Below are 13,189 nucleotides of genomic sequence, written 5' to 3'. Positions count from 1 at the left end.
TCACACCTTGTCCTCAGTCACCCTCAGAAAGGACAAGCTGAGCCCAGAAAGACCACAGGATCAAACTCATCACTTCTGAGAACCAGTGAGATTTCTGACCAAGCTGGTACTTGAAGAGGGTAGAATGAGGCAAAAGCAAGCCCAGGGCCTCCTAAGGCTTCCTCTCCACCAACGCTGATTGCAGCAGTCAGTGTGGTTCACCCACTGACCACAGGGCACACAGTTCTGTGCTCCTATTAGAATGAAGGACTTGAAAACATCCCTGGACTTCAGAACCAGAGGGCTTTGAAACCCCAGACCTTACCCCTTTATCTGGAGGTCAACTTGGGATTCTGCCCACCCAAGTTTTATCTAGAACTCCTGGGTCAGTTCACGCAGATGTGAGGACAGCAGTGTCCTGATGTGGTGACAACATCGGGAGTGCATGCCTGAGCTCCTCTCCAGGAGGCAGGAGTGGCATCCCACATTCCAGGGGCCCCTCCTCAGAAGGGTGTTCCCTCCCTTCCCGTCTGAGGAGAGGCAGGCTGGCAGCGGCCCCAGGGACCGTCAGAGCTCATTGTGAAGAGGTCGGCACTGCGGTGTGAGCTTTTCCTCCAGGATCCCGTCAGGGGCGCACACCCAGGGGTCATGCGTCTCCCACTGCCACTTAGTCAGCTGGGCTTTCAGCATCTCCAGCACTTGAGAGAAGTGTGGGTCAGCGGCCAGGTTCTGTGTCTCTCGAGGGTCCCGGCTGACATCGTAGAGTTCCCAGCGTTCCCGGTAGTAGTAATGGTGTAGATCCTTGTACCAGCCTGTGGGCTGGCCAGCTGTGGTTCGGTTCAAGAGGTCCTGGAAGGTCGGCGAGACATAGAAGTCTTGGTCGATGGGAAATGGCATCTTGAAGCTGAGGTTGTGAATGAGGCGGAAGTTCTGGTGGTGTACCGAGCGCATGGGGTAGGACATGGTGACCTCGTGGTGGCTCTGGCTGCCGAAGACAGTGGCCCAAAGGGGCTCTGCCTCCAGCGCTGGCAGGAGGGATCGGCCTGTGAGCTGGATCGTCTTTGAGCCAAAGATGGCATAGCTGGGATATGGAATGGAGAACCAGTCCAGGATGGTGGGGGTGAGGTCTGCAAAGAAATAGCCCTTAGTAGGGTCCCTGAGGGACACAGAGCCCTTCGGAAGGGGTGAACCCCAGCCTCTCTGGAAATCCCACGGGCACCCTGTGTGATCAGATCACCAGCAGGGAGGAACAACACTGGATTGCACCTCTTGTCATTGGTCACCTCTGGCCTGTGGAGCCATAATGGTGTAACCAGAGGATCCGGCTTGCTGAGAACTAGGGCCCTTCTAAAACCCTATGGGTCAGAACCCTGGGTAGGGAGGGCTCATCTGTAAGTTGCTTTGGCCATGGTGTTTGATCATAGCAAGAGAACAGTAACTAATATAGCTACAGAGCCATGTCTTCGGGGAATGACAATTTAGCTTTATTTTACTACAGATGAGATACAGTGTTTAAACTAGTGGCTTGAGCAGACCAAGGGAGTCTGGTGCCAGTTCCCCTCCCTACAGTTAGACTGATGGGCACCAGTGCCTCTGGTGTCTGCCCTCTTGTATTCTGCGAATCCCTGATGGAGAGAATGTGGACCCATAGAGATGAGTGGCCACAGCACCATAAGAAGGTCAAACCAGCGAGGGCTTGGGACACTGAGGGCCACGGGAACTGGACCCTTCAGCCAAGCACAGTTTCCTGAGATAACTTGCAGAGTCCAGGGGTCTGTGTGTGCCCAGGGTCCTGAACTCCCAAACTCCCCACCTTGATCAAATTGGCTTCTTTTGGTCAGAGGCCTAAGAGAAACTTGGATCTCCAAGATCTCCCCCTGTGTTGGTCTGGCATCACTGGAGGGAATCACCCTATAAGGCAAACCCAGGAGGTCTGCAGGTCGGGGTGGAGGCTGGTTCCCAGGCCTCAAAGGGGATCCCCTCTTCCGCGATGACTCTAGTTTATTGGGTTGACAAAAAGTGAACACACAGGTATTTGTGGTGAAGAGGAGGAAGCCAGCCAGACAGCAGAATGCAGCTCTCTGCTTCCTGTCTGTGGACAGTGTGAGCAGCTCTCTGCTTCCTGTCTGTGGACAGTGTGAGCAGCTCTCTGCTTCCTGTCTGTGGACAGTGTGAGCAGCTCTCTGCTTCCTGTCTGTGGACAGTGTGAGCAGCTCTCTGCTTCCTGTCTGTGGACAGTGTGAGCAGCTCTTGCTCCTGTTGACACGCCTTCCACACCCTGACAGACTGTTCCCCAAAACCACAAACCAAAACAACCTGTTTCTTTACAGCAACAAGAGGAACAGTTAACAAAACCATGTCAGGACACCTTTAATTCAGCTTTTGGGATGCAGAGGCAGGCAGATCTTTGTGAGTTCAAGGCCAGCCTGATCTACATAGTTCCAGGACAGCCAAGGATACACAGAGAAACCCTGTCTCAAAAAACCACAAAAAGAGGGCTGGAGAGATGGCTCAGTGGTTAAGAGCACTGACTGTTCTTCCATAAGTCCTGAGTTCAATTCCCAGTGACCACATGATGGCTCATAGCCATCTATAATGAGATCTGGTGCCCTCTTATGGGGCGCAGGTATGCATGCAGGCAAAACACTGTAGATAATAAATAAAAAAATCTTTTTAAAAAAAAGAAAAAAAAACAAAAAGAAAAGAGTGGAGCTTTTCCTGGGTCCTTGACTACGGGCCCCTGTAGTAATACGAACAGCTGGGCTGCGTCTCCAGCACCCAGGCCGCCTCGCTAGCTTATGCCCCAAAATAACAACACACAAATTGTATTCATTTAAACACTGCTTGGCCCATTAGCTCTAGCCATTACTGGATAATTCTGGTATCCTGATTAACCCATTTTTAATAAACTGTGTAGCACAGGTCTTACCAGGAAAGATTCAGCATGTCTGACCTGGCGGCTTGCTTCATCACGTGCGTCTGCTTGGGAGAAGGGAGCATGGCCTCTGAGCTCACTTCCTCTTCCTCCCAGCATTCTGTTTGTTTACTCCTCCCACCTATGTTTTAACCTATGAGGGCCAACCAAACAGTTTCTTTATTTTTTAACCAATGACCTTCCTCCATCATTTCCCCTTTTTCTGTTTAAACAAAAAAAGGAAGGCTTTAACTTTAACATAGCAAAATTACATATAACAAAATGGTTATCAAGTAAAAATTACAATATTTACATCTATTTTATCTTTATCATAACTAAGGAAAACTATAATTATAACTAACTATTCTTCAACTCCATCAAAGACTCCAGAAAGATACAATATTACCTAAGCAAACAAGAAATAAGCAACTTTTAAACTCTAGAAATGACAAAGACATCTCGCTGCCTGGACAGTCACCCAAAGTTTCTCTGTACCGTTGGGGCATCCATCTTTGGCCTACAGGCCCATAGTTTTCAGCAGACATTTCTCTGAAGCAGGACATTTCAAAGGCAGTTCAGTCACTATCTGTTGTGTCCTGCAGAATGTCTCGCAGACTCTTTTATGAATCAGGAACCCCAAAAGACCATCTCACCTTTAGGCAAGTTTAGCAGTCCTCTCTCTGCAGGTTCTCTGTGTCCAGTTTATGCATCAGTCCAGGCAAGAGCAATTTTTTGCCCAAATATCTATCAAACTCCATAAGGATCCTCTTCGATGCCCATCTTCCTCTTGAAGTAGATTGGTGATGCCAGGAGCAGAGTGTCTCATTGTCATGAAAAGCCCTAAGTTATTAAAACATTTAAAATGTCATATTTTATAATCTTTGAAAGATATAAAGAATGCCTATCTAAAATATATCTATGTACATCTAGAAAATTTTAACTAACATGACTACAAACTTGACTATTATGATTATCTATTAACAACCTATATACATTACATTTTTACATAAACTACACAATCACAAAACCTTAATCAAGAGCAGAAATACATATACATATAACAAAATTGACCTTAAATTTATATCATTAAAGCAAAATCCATATCAATGCAAATTATTCATACCTATATAATATCACCCTTTAAATGTAAAAAAACATTTATAAACTGTATTTGGGAACATGGGTGCAGTTTTTTTTCTCCAAACTGCTTTCTGTTGAATGGGGGCATTGTTAATTAGGTCTTTTATGGTATAACCTGTGTGCTAGTTTCATCTCAGTTGGCAATTGAGCGAAGCAATTTTCTGAAGGTATTCACAGCAACCCTTTAGGAGGGCGTGGTCCATCATACCATATTGGAATAGAAACAATCCACAGACTCTCACCCTCTGTGAAAACAAAGTAAGAAACTCCTTTCCAAAGCATCATGTCCTTAGATCCAAATTTTGAAGTTAAGGCATTTTTAAAATATCTATGTTGGATTAGTTTAGCAGCATTTATAAACAAATATCTTTTAGCAGCTGTTGCTCTTTTTTCAGCATTTAAACAATTTAAACATAGCATAATAGCATACAGTATCAAAATTCTCTGTGTATTTTTTTATCTTTGTGTGCTTTATTTTAATCTCTATTTTATTTTTATTTTTTGTTTTTTGAGACAGGTTCTCTGTATCTTTGACCTGGAATAACTCTGTAGACCATGCTGTCCTTGAACTCTTAGAGATCTGCCTGTCTCTGCCTCCCAGGCATTGGGATTAAAGGCATGTGCTACCACACCTAGAAGTCACAGAGGTCAATCTCCCTCTGCCTCCCAAGTGTTGGGATTAAAGGTGTGTACTACCACACCCAACAACTCTCTTCCTTTTTTTTTACTTTAAGAACTTTTAGCCTGCAGATATTTTTAACACACAGTAAACCATTTAGAAATTTTCTTTGTCTTTGAATCTCTCTTTACTGTATATCTCTCTTTTTCTGACCACACGAGCCTTTAAATTACTGAGCAATATGGGTGGGATTAAAGCCATGGCTTTGGCAGCTAGATCCAGCCCATTCCTTAGCTTTCCAGCCTCATGGCTGAGGTATTGGCTGTAGCCATGTTTACTGCCACAACTCTATGGCATTTTAAGGTCCCTGCCAGCAAGCGAGCTTCAGCAGCCTGTGCTTGCAAACTGCACGAACCGCCTGCGTAAAAGAGTCAGAGTTTGCCCTGGCAGGACAGCCCAGAAAGCCAGCATTTTTAAACAGCGCAGCTTTTTTCCTGCTACGGCTGAAAACCGAAAAGCATGTGTTCAGCTTTTCATCAACACCATTTAAGTGTTTCGTGGCAGGACCTCTTAATGAGCTGCAGTGTTTTGCAGCTAAAGCTGAGTCAGGAAGCCTCTCTTAGATGAGAGCACTTGCTTACCTCTAGCAAGCAGAGTAGACCTGAGAAATTGTTGCTACCAAGAAAACATTCTTTACTCTTTCCCAAGCCTTCTCAGGCTTTTAGTGGATTCAGTTGCCCCACATTGGGCGCCATTTTGTAGTAATAGGAGCGGTAGGGCTGCGTCTCCAGCACCCCGGCTGCCTCGCTAGCTTATGCCCCAAAATAACAACACACAAATTGTATTCATTTAAACACTGCTTGGCCCATTAGCTCTAGCCCTTACTGGCTAATTCTGATATCCCGATCAACCCATTTCTAATAAACTGTGTAGCACAGGTCTTACCGGGAAAGATTCAGCATGTCTGACCTGGCGGCTTGCTTCATCACGTGCATCTGCTTGGGAGAAGGGAGCATGGCCTCTGAGCTCACTTCCTCTTCCTCCCAGCATTCTGTTCTGTTTACTCCTCCCACCTATGTTTTAACCTATGAGGGCCAGCCAAACAGTTTCTTTATTTTTTAACCAATGACCTTTCTCCATCAGGCCCCGTTGGGGAGGCTCTGGTCCAAGATGGGTAACACAAGACCTGCGTGATACTCTCCTGCAGCCTGAGATGACTGGGGATCCTCTTCTCTGGACTTGGTTAATGGCTTTTTCCTGTTACCTATATAATATTCTGAGCTAAAACACAAACAGTTGACTCTTAAAATCTTATACCATGAATTGAGGTTAGACATTTGTACAAAGTATTGTTTAAGGAATATGAGTAGGGAGTGTCATTGGTCCGTGTTATCAGCCAGACCTTGCAAGTGAAGCTGGCATAGCAGTCTTCGGCTGCTTTTGTGTCTACAAGACTGATTCAACAGACCAGACACCTGCAATTCTGTCCCTGCGTATCATCTGTGAAAGTTTAACAATCCATTCACAGGGACACCCAGTCTGGCTAATTTGTCTTCAACTGTCTTGTCAGCTAGCTAATGATGGAAAACAGGCTTCTAAGTTTCTCACCATCTTGTGGAACAAAGACTTAACTAAAAAAGCATATTTTACTCACCAAAATTACACAGTATGGGAAGAGCCATCCTCCTGTCAATTCACAGGAACAAAAGTATTCAACAGATGAGGAGCACACTGGCAACAGTTGTGGGAGAACCCTGTGGCTATTTTAGGGGAGAGCTGTTGAAATAAGAGCAGCAGGGCTGCGTCCCTGGCATCCGGCCACCCGCCTGGCTAGCTTACGCCCTGAAATAATTACATGGAAACTGTATTCTTTTAAACATTGCCTGGCCCATTAGTTCCAGCCTCTTATTGGCTAGCTCTTACATATTGATCTAACACATTTCTAATATTCTGTGGAGCACCATTAGGTGCGCTTACCGGGAAAGATTCAGCATGTCTGACCTGGCGGCTGGCTGTATCGCATCTGGATCTGAGAGGAGCTGCCCTGTATCTCTTATTTCAACAGAGTGGCACCCAACGTGGGGCGCCAGTCTGTAATCAGCGTAATAACCAGGGTAGCTTAATATGAAACAGCAAATTTTAATAAAGGGATATCTTACAACACCAGCAATCCAGTGGGTGAGCAGGAAATACAAAAAGAGACCGGCGGGGCTCACCATGCTCGCCAGATTTATATGTAAACATTAGCCCGAGGCGAACATGCCCGCTAATGGGCTGGGCTTATCCCTACAGAAAGTTCATGGTGGCACACACAGAATTACAGACAGACACAGTTCGTTATTCATAGGCTATGATATCATAAGGCTGGGGTGTGGCCAAGGCTTCCTGAGATGCTGAGTGTGTATGAACTACAGGCTGACTGCTCATGCGTGCACACACATGATCTATGTAGACAGGATCTGAGTATCTTACATATACCAGGGCCTAATGAATCCAGAAGTCTTCCTCGACTCTCTGATCTAGAACTTACGGCTTTCACAAGTGTGAGAAATACCCTTGTTTACACTCTATTTAGCCTGATGCATTCTGGTCTATCAGACAGAGAATGCAGAAGGACAGTAAGACACAACTCTGGTCTTGTGGGATGAAGAAGGCTCGTTACAGTAAGTACTGTCTAAACTGGGCTCTTCAGGAAGTTGGAGCCAGCCAGGTGAGGATCACTCCAGAGAGCAGGCATGAAAGGCCATCGGAACCCTGCTGGGGGATTTAAAGCCATGAGGAACAGTGTTTAGGAATGACTGAGGGCAGTGGTGGATGGTGAACCAACAGGGTCACATCAAGCAGGGAACAGCACAAAACAGGCCTCGAGGCCCCATTAGCAATGTGAACTTTATTAGCTAGATCGTGGGTGTGGAATTGAAGCTCTGTGCAGTTGTTTTGACAGCTTCTTCAGCAGCCCAGGTTTGCCTTGAGCTTTTGCTCCTCCTGCCTCAGCCTCCTGAGTGCCAGGATTACAGGTGTGTACACCATCATGCCCACCAGAAAGTTTTACAAAGGTCTGTGATTGGATGGCACCTGCTTCTTACGAATAATGCTCTCTTATCCATGGAGACCAAGGAACAACACTTGAGGGAGGGAGCCTATGGACACACATATCAGTATCCTACAGGAAGGACGATGTGGTATGTGCATGCAAAAGACAGAGGGGAGGCAAACAAGGGGACGGATTCCACCAACACTTGACACGGAAATGGGAAGATGGGGAGTACTGTGTGGGGGAGAATATGAACCAAGCAAAATGAAAATCCTGTATGATAAAAAACAATGGAAAACATTTGTTTCAGCTCAAAAAATCAAAAATAATTTTAAAAAATGGAGCTAGTGTGAGACAAGATCAAAAGGAGGCCTAGGAAGGCTGGGAACCCTGATTGGACAACCTGTAGTGCGTGCTGTGGGCCCGAGATGAGCAACCCAGGACACCCTGACTTAGAATTGACTGTTGTACACAGGACTGTTGATAATTTAAGAAATAGTTTTCTGGGGGTTTTTGTTTGTTTTTCAAGACACAGTTTCTCGGTGTAGTTCTGGCTGTACTGGAACTAGCTCCAGGACAGCCTGGCCTTGAACTCAGAGACCCTGGGATTAAAGGTGTGGACCTTTAATTTTTGTTTTTTGTGTAACTGTGCATGGACTGGTGGGAATTTGTGTACAGCACAAACCCGCTGGAGCCACAGGAGCCAGAAGTCTGTTCAGGTCTTCTGGAGCTGGAGTTTGGGGGCAGCAGAATGTGAGAGTGGAAACAACCTGGATCCTCCCCAAGAACAGTGTTCAAGGGGACTGGAGAGATGGCTCAGAGGTTAACAGCACTGGCTGACCTTTCAGGGGTCCTGAGTTCAATTCCCAGCAACTATATGGTGGCTCACAACCACCTATAAGATCTGATGCCCTCTTCAGGCCTGAAGGCATATGCAGACTAAACACTGAATATATAATAAATACAAATTTAAAATGGAACAGTATTCGCTCTTAGCCACTGACCATCTCACCAACCCTTTGTACATTGACTCTTCACAGTTACCCTATTTACTGAGCTTCTGCCTTTTAGAAATACATTCCAACCTACACATTAAATTCTATAAATGAAGTGAAAGTGTATCAAATCTCGTGGCATGTTCAAGGTCCTGGGTAGGCTTTTTAGCATCAAAAAAGAAAAAAAAAATCTAAAAACCACAGAGCGCGGGGGCGGAGAAGAGAAGAAAACTTTTTCACAACTGCACCCAGGCTCTGATCACTGTCTCAGGATCCAGACCCCTTGGGTGCGCAGCCTATGAGAGCGGTTACCTCGAGCTCTGGGTAGCTCAGCACCACCAGGGAAGTGCAGGCCCGGGAGCTCTCCCCGTTTACGAAGGACACGTCCAGGCCCCCGACCCTCTGCAGGCCCGAGAAGGTGGGGTCCCGCTGCCAGGCCTCCGTGTCCCGGGCCGCCACACGCGTCTTCAGCCGGGCTTGTTCCCTAGCAGGGCACAAACATCGAAACGAGCTCAGGGCCCTCGGGACAGCCCGACCCTCTGGGCGGCCGCCCTCCAGTCCACCCCAATCTCCTTTCTGCCCATCAAGCCAGGATGAAGGAGGAAATCGTTCCACGACCGGACGTGCGGACCGGAAACGCAGGCCGCAGCACCGGCCGTCTAGGCTCCTCAGGCCGCTGTCCCTACCGTGGTCGCTGCTCACATGCGCCTCTGGCCTCCAGGCTAGCGTTGGCCGCACTCTGGCTGTGGTTCCTCTGCATCAGGTCCGCACTGGTGCCCGGGCACAGCTCGCTGAGCAGACTGCCTCTCTGTAACCTTTAGAGGAAAGGAAGAGGGGACACCTTTGCTGTAGATTCTCCCCAGCTATGTCGGCTGCGAGGTGCCCTCAGGCCGAAATAACAATTTAAAAGATCAAGGAACGCGAGGTTCTCGGGCCAGGGTGGCACACACCTTTAATTCCAGCGCTGGGGAGGCAGAGGCAGGGGGGCGGGTCTCTTGAGTTCAGACCAGCCTGGTTTACAGAGTGAGTTCCAGGACAGCCAGGGCTACGCAGGGAAACCCTGTCTTGAAAAAACAAATTAAGTACATAAAACACTCTTGCGGACTGTAAGTGTTACAGGTCTGAGGGGAATGACTGCCCCATGGGGGAGGGAGCACCCAAATGCAAGTGTTTGACGCTGTTTTAGGGAACCACAGCGACAGGCATACGGGCGAGGGGGCGGCTGAGCAGAACTATAACACTTGCAGTGGGGTAACCTGGGCTTTCAGGAGCCAAGGAATACCACAGAGTCACACTATACAGCTAATCTCGCATAAGAGATTTATTGGGAGGAGAAGAAAACTCAGGAGGGCAGCTGCCTCTGCTCCAGTAAAAAGCAACAGAGATATGAGCAGAAGACAGGGGTTATAAGGGATTTCTGGGGGCGTGAGAGGCTATCGCGATATTGGGATTGGTTGGATTTTTATTTTTCTGTAGGGAGGGGCCTGGCCATTCTCTCTCTCTCCCCTAGAGGAGCTGGGAATGGTTGTTAGAGAAGTCTGGGGAGGGGCCTGGCCACTCTCTCTCTCTCTCTCCCCTAGAGGAGCTGGGACTGGTTGTTAGAGAAGTCTGGGGAGGGGCCTGGCCTTCAGAAGTCCTCAGGCTCTTCCTCTGGAGGGGTCAGGGCAGAACAGTCAGGGATGGAGCCTGGCCTCAGGAGGTCACAAGGGGCGGAGCTTACAGGGGTCTCTGAGAGCAGCAAGGGAAGCTGTCCTGTGCCAGAGTTGGCATACATAGCTGACCCAGACCAGGGTGTGAATTAGTCAGGGTTCTCTAGGGGAACAGAGCAGATAAAATGAAAATACACAAAGGAGATTCAGAACTGACCATGGAGAGTGAGGGTTAGCAAGCAAACGCAATAGCTTCCTTCTTCTCTTTCCTTTTATGTAGGCTGTCACCAGAAGGTGTGGTCCAGATTTAGGGTGGGTCTCTGGACCTTGGATAATCCAGTCAAGGAAGTCCCTCACAGGTCTGCCAAGCTGCCTGGGTTTTAGTTGATTCCAGATAGAGTCAAGATGAAAACCAAGAGTAGCCACCCCAGGGAGTCAATCCAAAACAAACCAAAATTGCCTAATGCCTGACGATTTGGTGCAGAACTGTAGTTTTTCTATTCCTAACCTCACTTCCTCTGCCCCATTAATTCCCCACGGGATGAGCACTTGAGGGTATAATCTTCCTGTGTCTGATACAGAGTCTTTCACCCAAATGCCCATTCTGTTGGTTCAGGACACGGAACCGTATGTAATGTGTGTCCCTCCCTTTTCATGATATGAGCTCAGCAGACTGGAGATTTTTACAGATTAATTTTTTTTAATATTTATTTATTTATTTGTTATGTATACAATATTCTATCTGTGTGTATGCCTGCAGGCCAGAAGAAGGTATCAGACCTTATTACAGATGGTTGTGAGCCACCATGTGGTTGCTGGGAATTGAACTCAGGACCTTTGGAAGAGCAGGCAATGCTCTTAACCACTGAGCCATCTCTCCAGCCCCTACAGATTAATTTTTATTTGTGGAAGTCTGCCATGAGTGCAGGTGCCTGCGGAGTCCAAAGGAGCTAGAACCCTGGAGCTGGAGTCACAGGAGACTGAGCCTCCTGGCATGGGTGCTAGGACTTGAACTTGGGTCCTGTGAAACAGCAGTGCACACTTTAGTTCCTGAATCATCTCTCCGGCTCTGGACTGCAGTTTTGTTAGTTTCCCTTAAGACAAGTTAAAGAGCCTATGTAAGCAGGCGCCACCTGGAAGGGCTGGGCTTGGGACTTCGTGCTTAGTTATGGTCTGGTGAACCTGAGCAAATCTAAGGCCCTTCCTTTGGATATAGACGGTCCCTGTTTTATTTCTTAGATCAGTGCTTCCTCATTGCTCTTTCTGCGTTGTGGTAGATGCTGGCGATAAGCTGGGAACAAGAAGTTGGGAAGGTATTGCCACTGTGCTGTGCTGGTGTGCGGGAAAATAGTAAATACACTCGGGAAGACTTTGAACGGGAGGTGGGGTGGCCTGTGTGAAGTGATACTTAGGGGACCTGAAGGTTGCCCCACTCCTCCGTGGACTCGGGCATGGATTGTCATTTTCTTCAGTGGCATGGCCACTGTTAAGTTGCCCGTGATTCAGTAAATAACCTCCCACCCCCTCTCATGCAAGCAGCCACACACAAAAGACATGGGCAAGTAGAAGACTTGTTGGGGAGACGGGTTTCAGTTGGGGAGGAAGGGATGAGAGAGGGTAGTGGGGGGTGAGAGGACCAGAATTCATCAAAGGAGAGGGATCGAGTGTGGCAGGCAGGGGGAACAACAGGCACAAATGTCCCAGGGTAGGAGTGCGGTGGCGTGTGAGGCAGCAGCTGAGGTTGGGGTGACATGGGCTGCCCGTCACCAGGGGAGTTCAGACGTGTACACCTAAGTCGTGTAGTCTGAAGATACCTTTCACGAGGGAAATAGAAAAGACGAGGTTAGACCAAACTTGAGTCTGTGATTGGGGAAAGGCTTCCTCTAACACAACTGGCAGGACCTTGAAAGTTAGCTGTTTCCAGGGGAGAGAAAGCCCGGTTCCTCCAGACTCACTGAGTGCAGGCACTGTGCTTTATTTACCCGCTCTGTCTTCTCTTCCCACAGAACAGAAGGCGTTTTGCAGAGGCGGAAGCTGCAGGGTGGAGAGGTCAAGTGGCAGGCCGGAGGGCCAGCACCGGTACCCAGTACGCCAGCCTGGCTTTGTTAGAGTGGCCGGGGAAAGCATTTGGTGTTTGGGAGCCACCCTTGCCAGGGGAGATGGGGCAGCAGCTGTGGGTTCTGCGGAAGTCGTGGCTGAGGTGCTGACTGAAAGGAACACTGATCTGGGTCCCTCTGCCTGGGAAGGAAGCCCAGCAGGAGCAGCCCGAGCAGGGGACCACTGTAGGGGCTGCGCCCCGTCCCCCACTCCGCTGTAGGGACTGCGCCCCGTCCCCCACTCCACTGTAGGGACTGCGCCCCGTCCCCCACTCCGCTGTAGAGGCTGCGCTCCGCCCCCCCCCCCATTGTAGCCCAGATGAAACACTAGTGTGCTGTGCAGCGCCTCGTGCTCCTTTTCTAGTTGTGTGTGGATCCTGAATGCTCGCCCCAGGTTGACTTAGCAAGCTGAGGGAGCAGAAAGTGCAGAATGCTATACACATGTTATTCTCTGCCTGCTTGGTATAGAACCAGGGCCTTGGGTCTCCTGCCCACTGAGCAAGCACCCCTCTGGGCGCAGCTGCTTCTGCAGCCTGACCTTCAACACTTTATCCACCTGTTGTGGAGCTGTTCCCTCCTAACTGAACACTGGCTCCTGAAGGGCACTGGGGGCTCAGGGGAAACCCACTGGGCTCTTAAAGCACACAGAGTCCCAAGGCTTATAGACTTGCCCCAAGGTTATAATTTGCTCCAATTGCTGGGGGAGCAGACACTTGTAGAGACAACTGTGAGCCTTGGGGTGCAGGGCTTTGATACCTTGTTA

General features: G+C 48.5%; 1 protein-coding gene across 2 annotated transcripts; it reads right to left on the bottom strand.

The window, feature by feature from the left end:
- Positions 1 to 434: 434 nt before the first annotated feature.
- On the bottom strand, positions 435 to 6,398 carry LOC142859673 (N-sulfoglucosamine sulfohydrolase-like). 2 transcript variants are annotated; one of them, XM_075989908.1, is made up of 3 exons: positions 6,307 to 6,398; positions 3,547 to 3,733; positions 435 to 1,106 (listed from the first exon to the last, which is right to left on the bottom strand). In XM_075989908.1, exon 3 carries the CDS (start codon positions 940 to 942, stop codon positions 547 to 549), a length of 396 nt encoding a protein of 131 aa, XP_075846023.1. In that variant the 5' UTR covers positions 943 to 1,106; positions 3,547 to 3,733; positions 6,307 to 6,398; the 3' UTR covers positions 435 to 546. The 2 variants fall into 2 exon arrangements, with proteins under 2 accessions (XP_075846023.1, XP_075846024.1); XM_075989909.1 differs by lacking the exon at positions 6,307 to 6,398 and adding an exon at positions 5,598 to 5,646.
- Between the last annotated feature and the right edge of the window lie 6,791 nt (positions 6,399 to 13,189).

Source organism: Microtus pennsylvanicus, chromosome 11, assembly GCF_037038515.1.
Source record: "Microtus pennsylvanicus isolate mMicPen1 chromosome 11, mMicPen1.hap1, whole genome shotgun sequence".
In the NCBI taxonomy this organism is placed as follows: Eukaryota; Metazoa; Chordata; class Mammalia; order Rodentia; family Cricetidae; genus Microtus; species Microtus pennsylvanicus.
The sequence above is the reverse complement of the archived record's forward strand: the minus strand, read 5'-3'. Positions and strand labels throughout refer to the sequence as shown.

What these genes read in the sequence shown, in the direction of transcription:
- LOC142859673 (XM_075989908.1), bottom strand. Translation starts at nt 942, where the DNA reads ATGTCCTACCCCATGCGCTCGGTACACCACCAGAACTTCCGCCTCATT.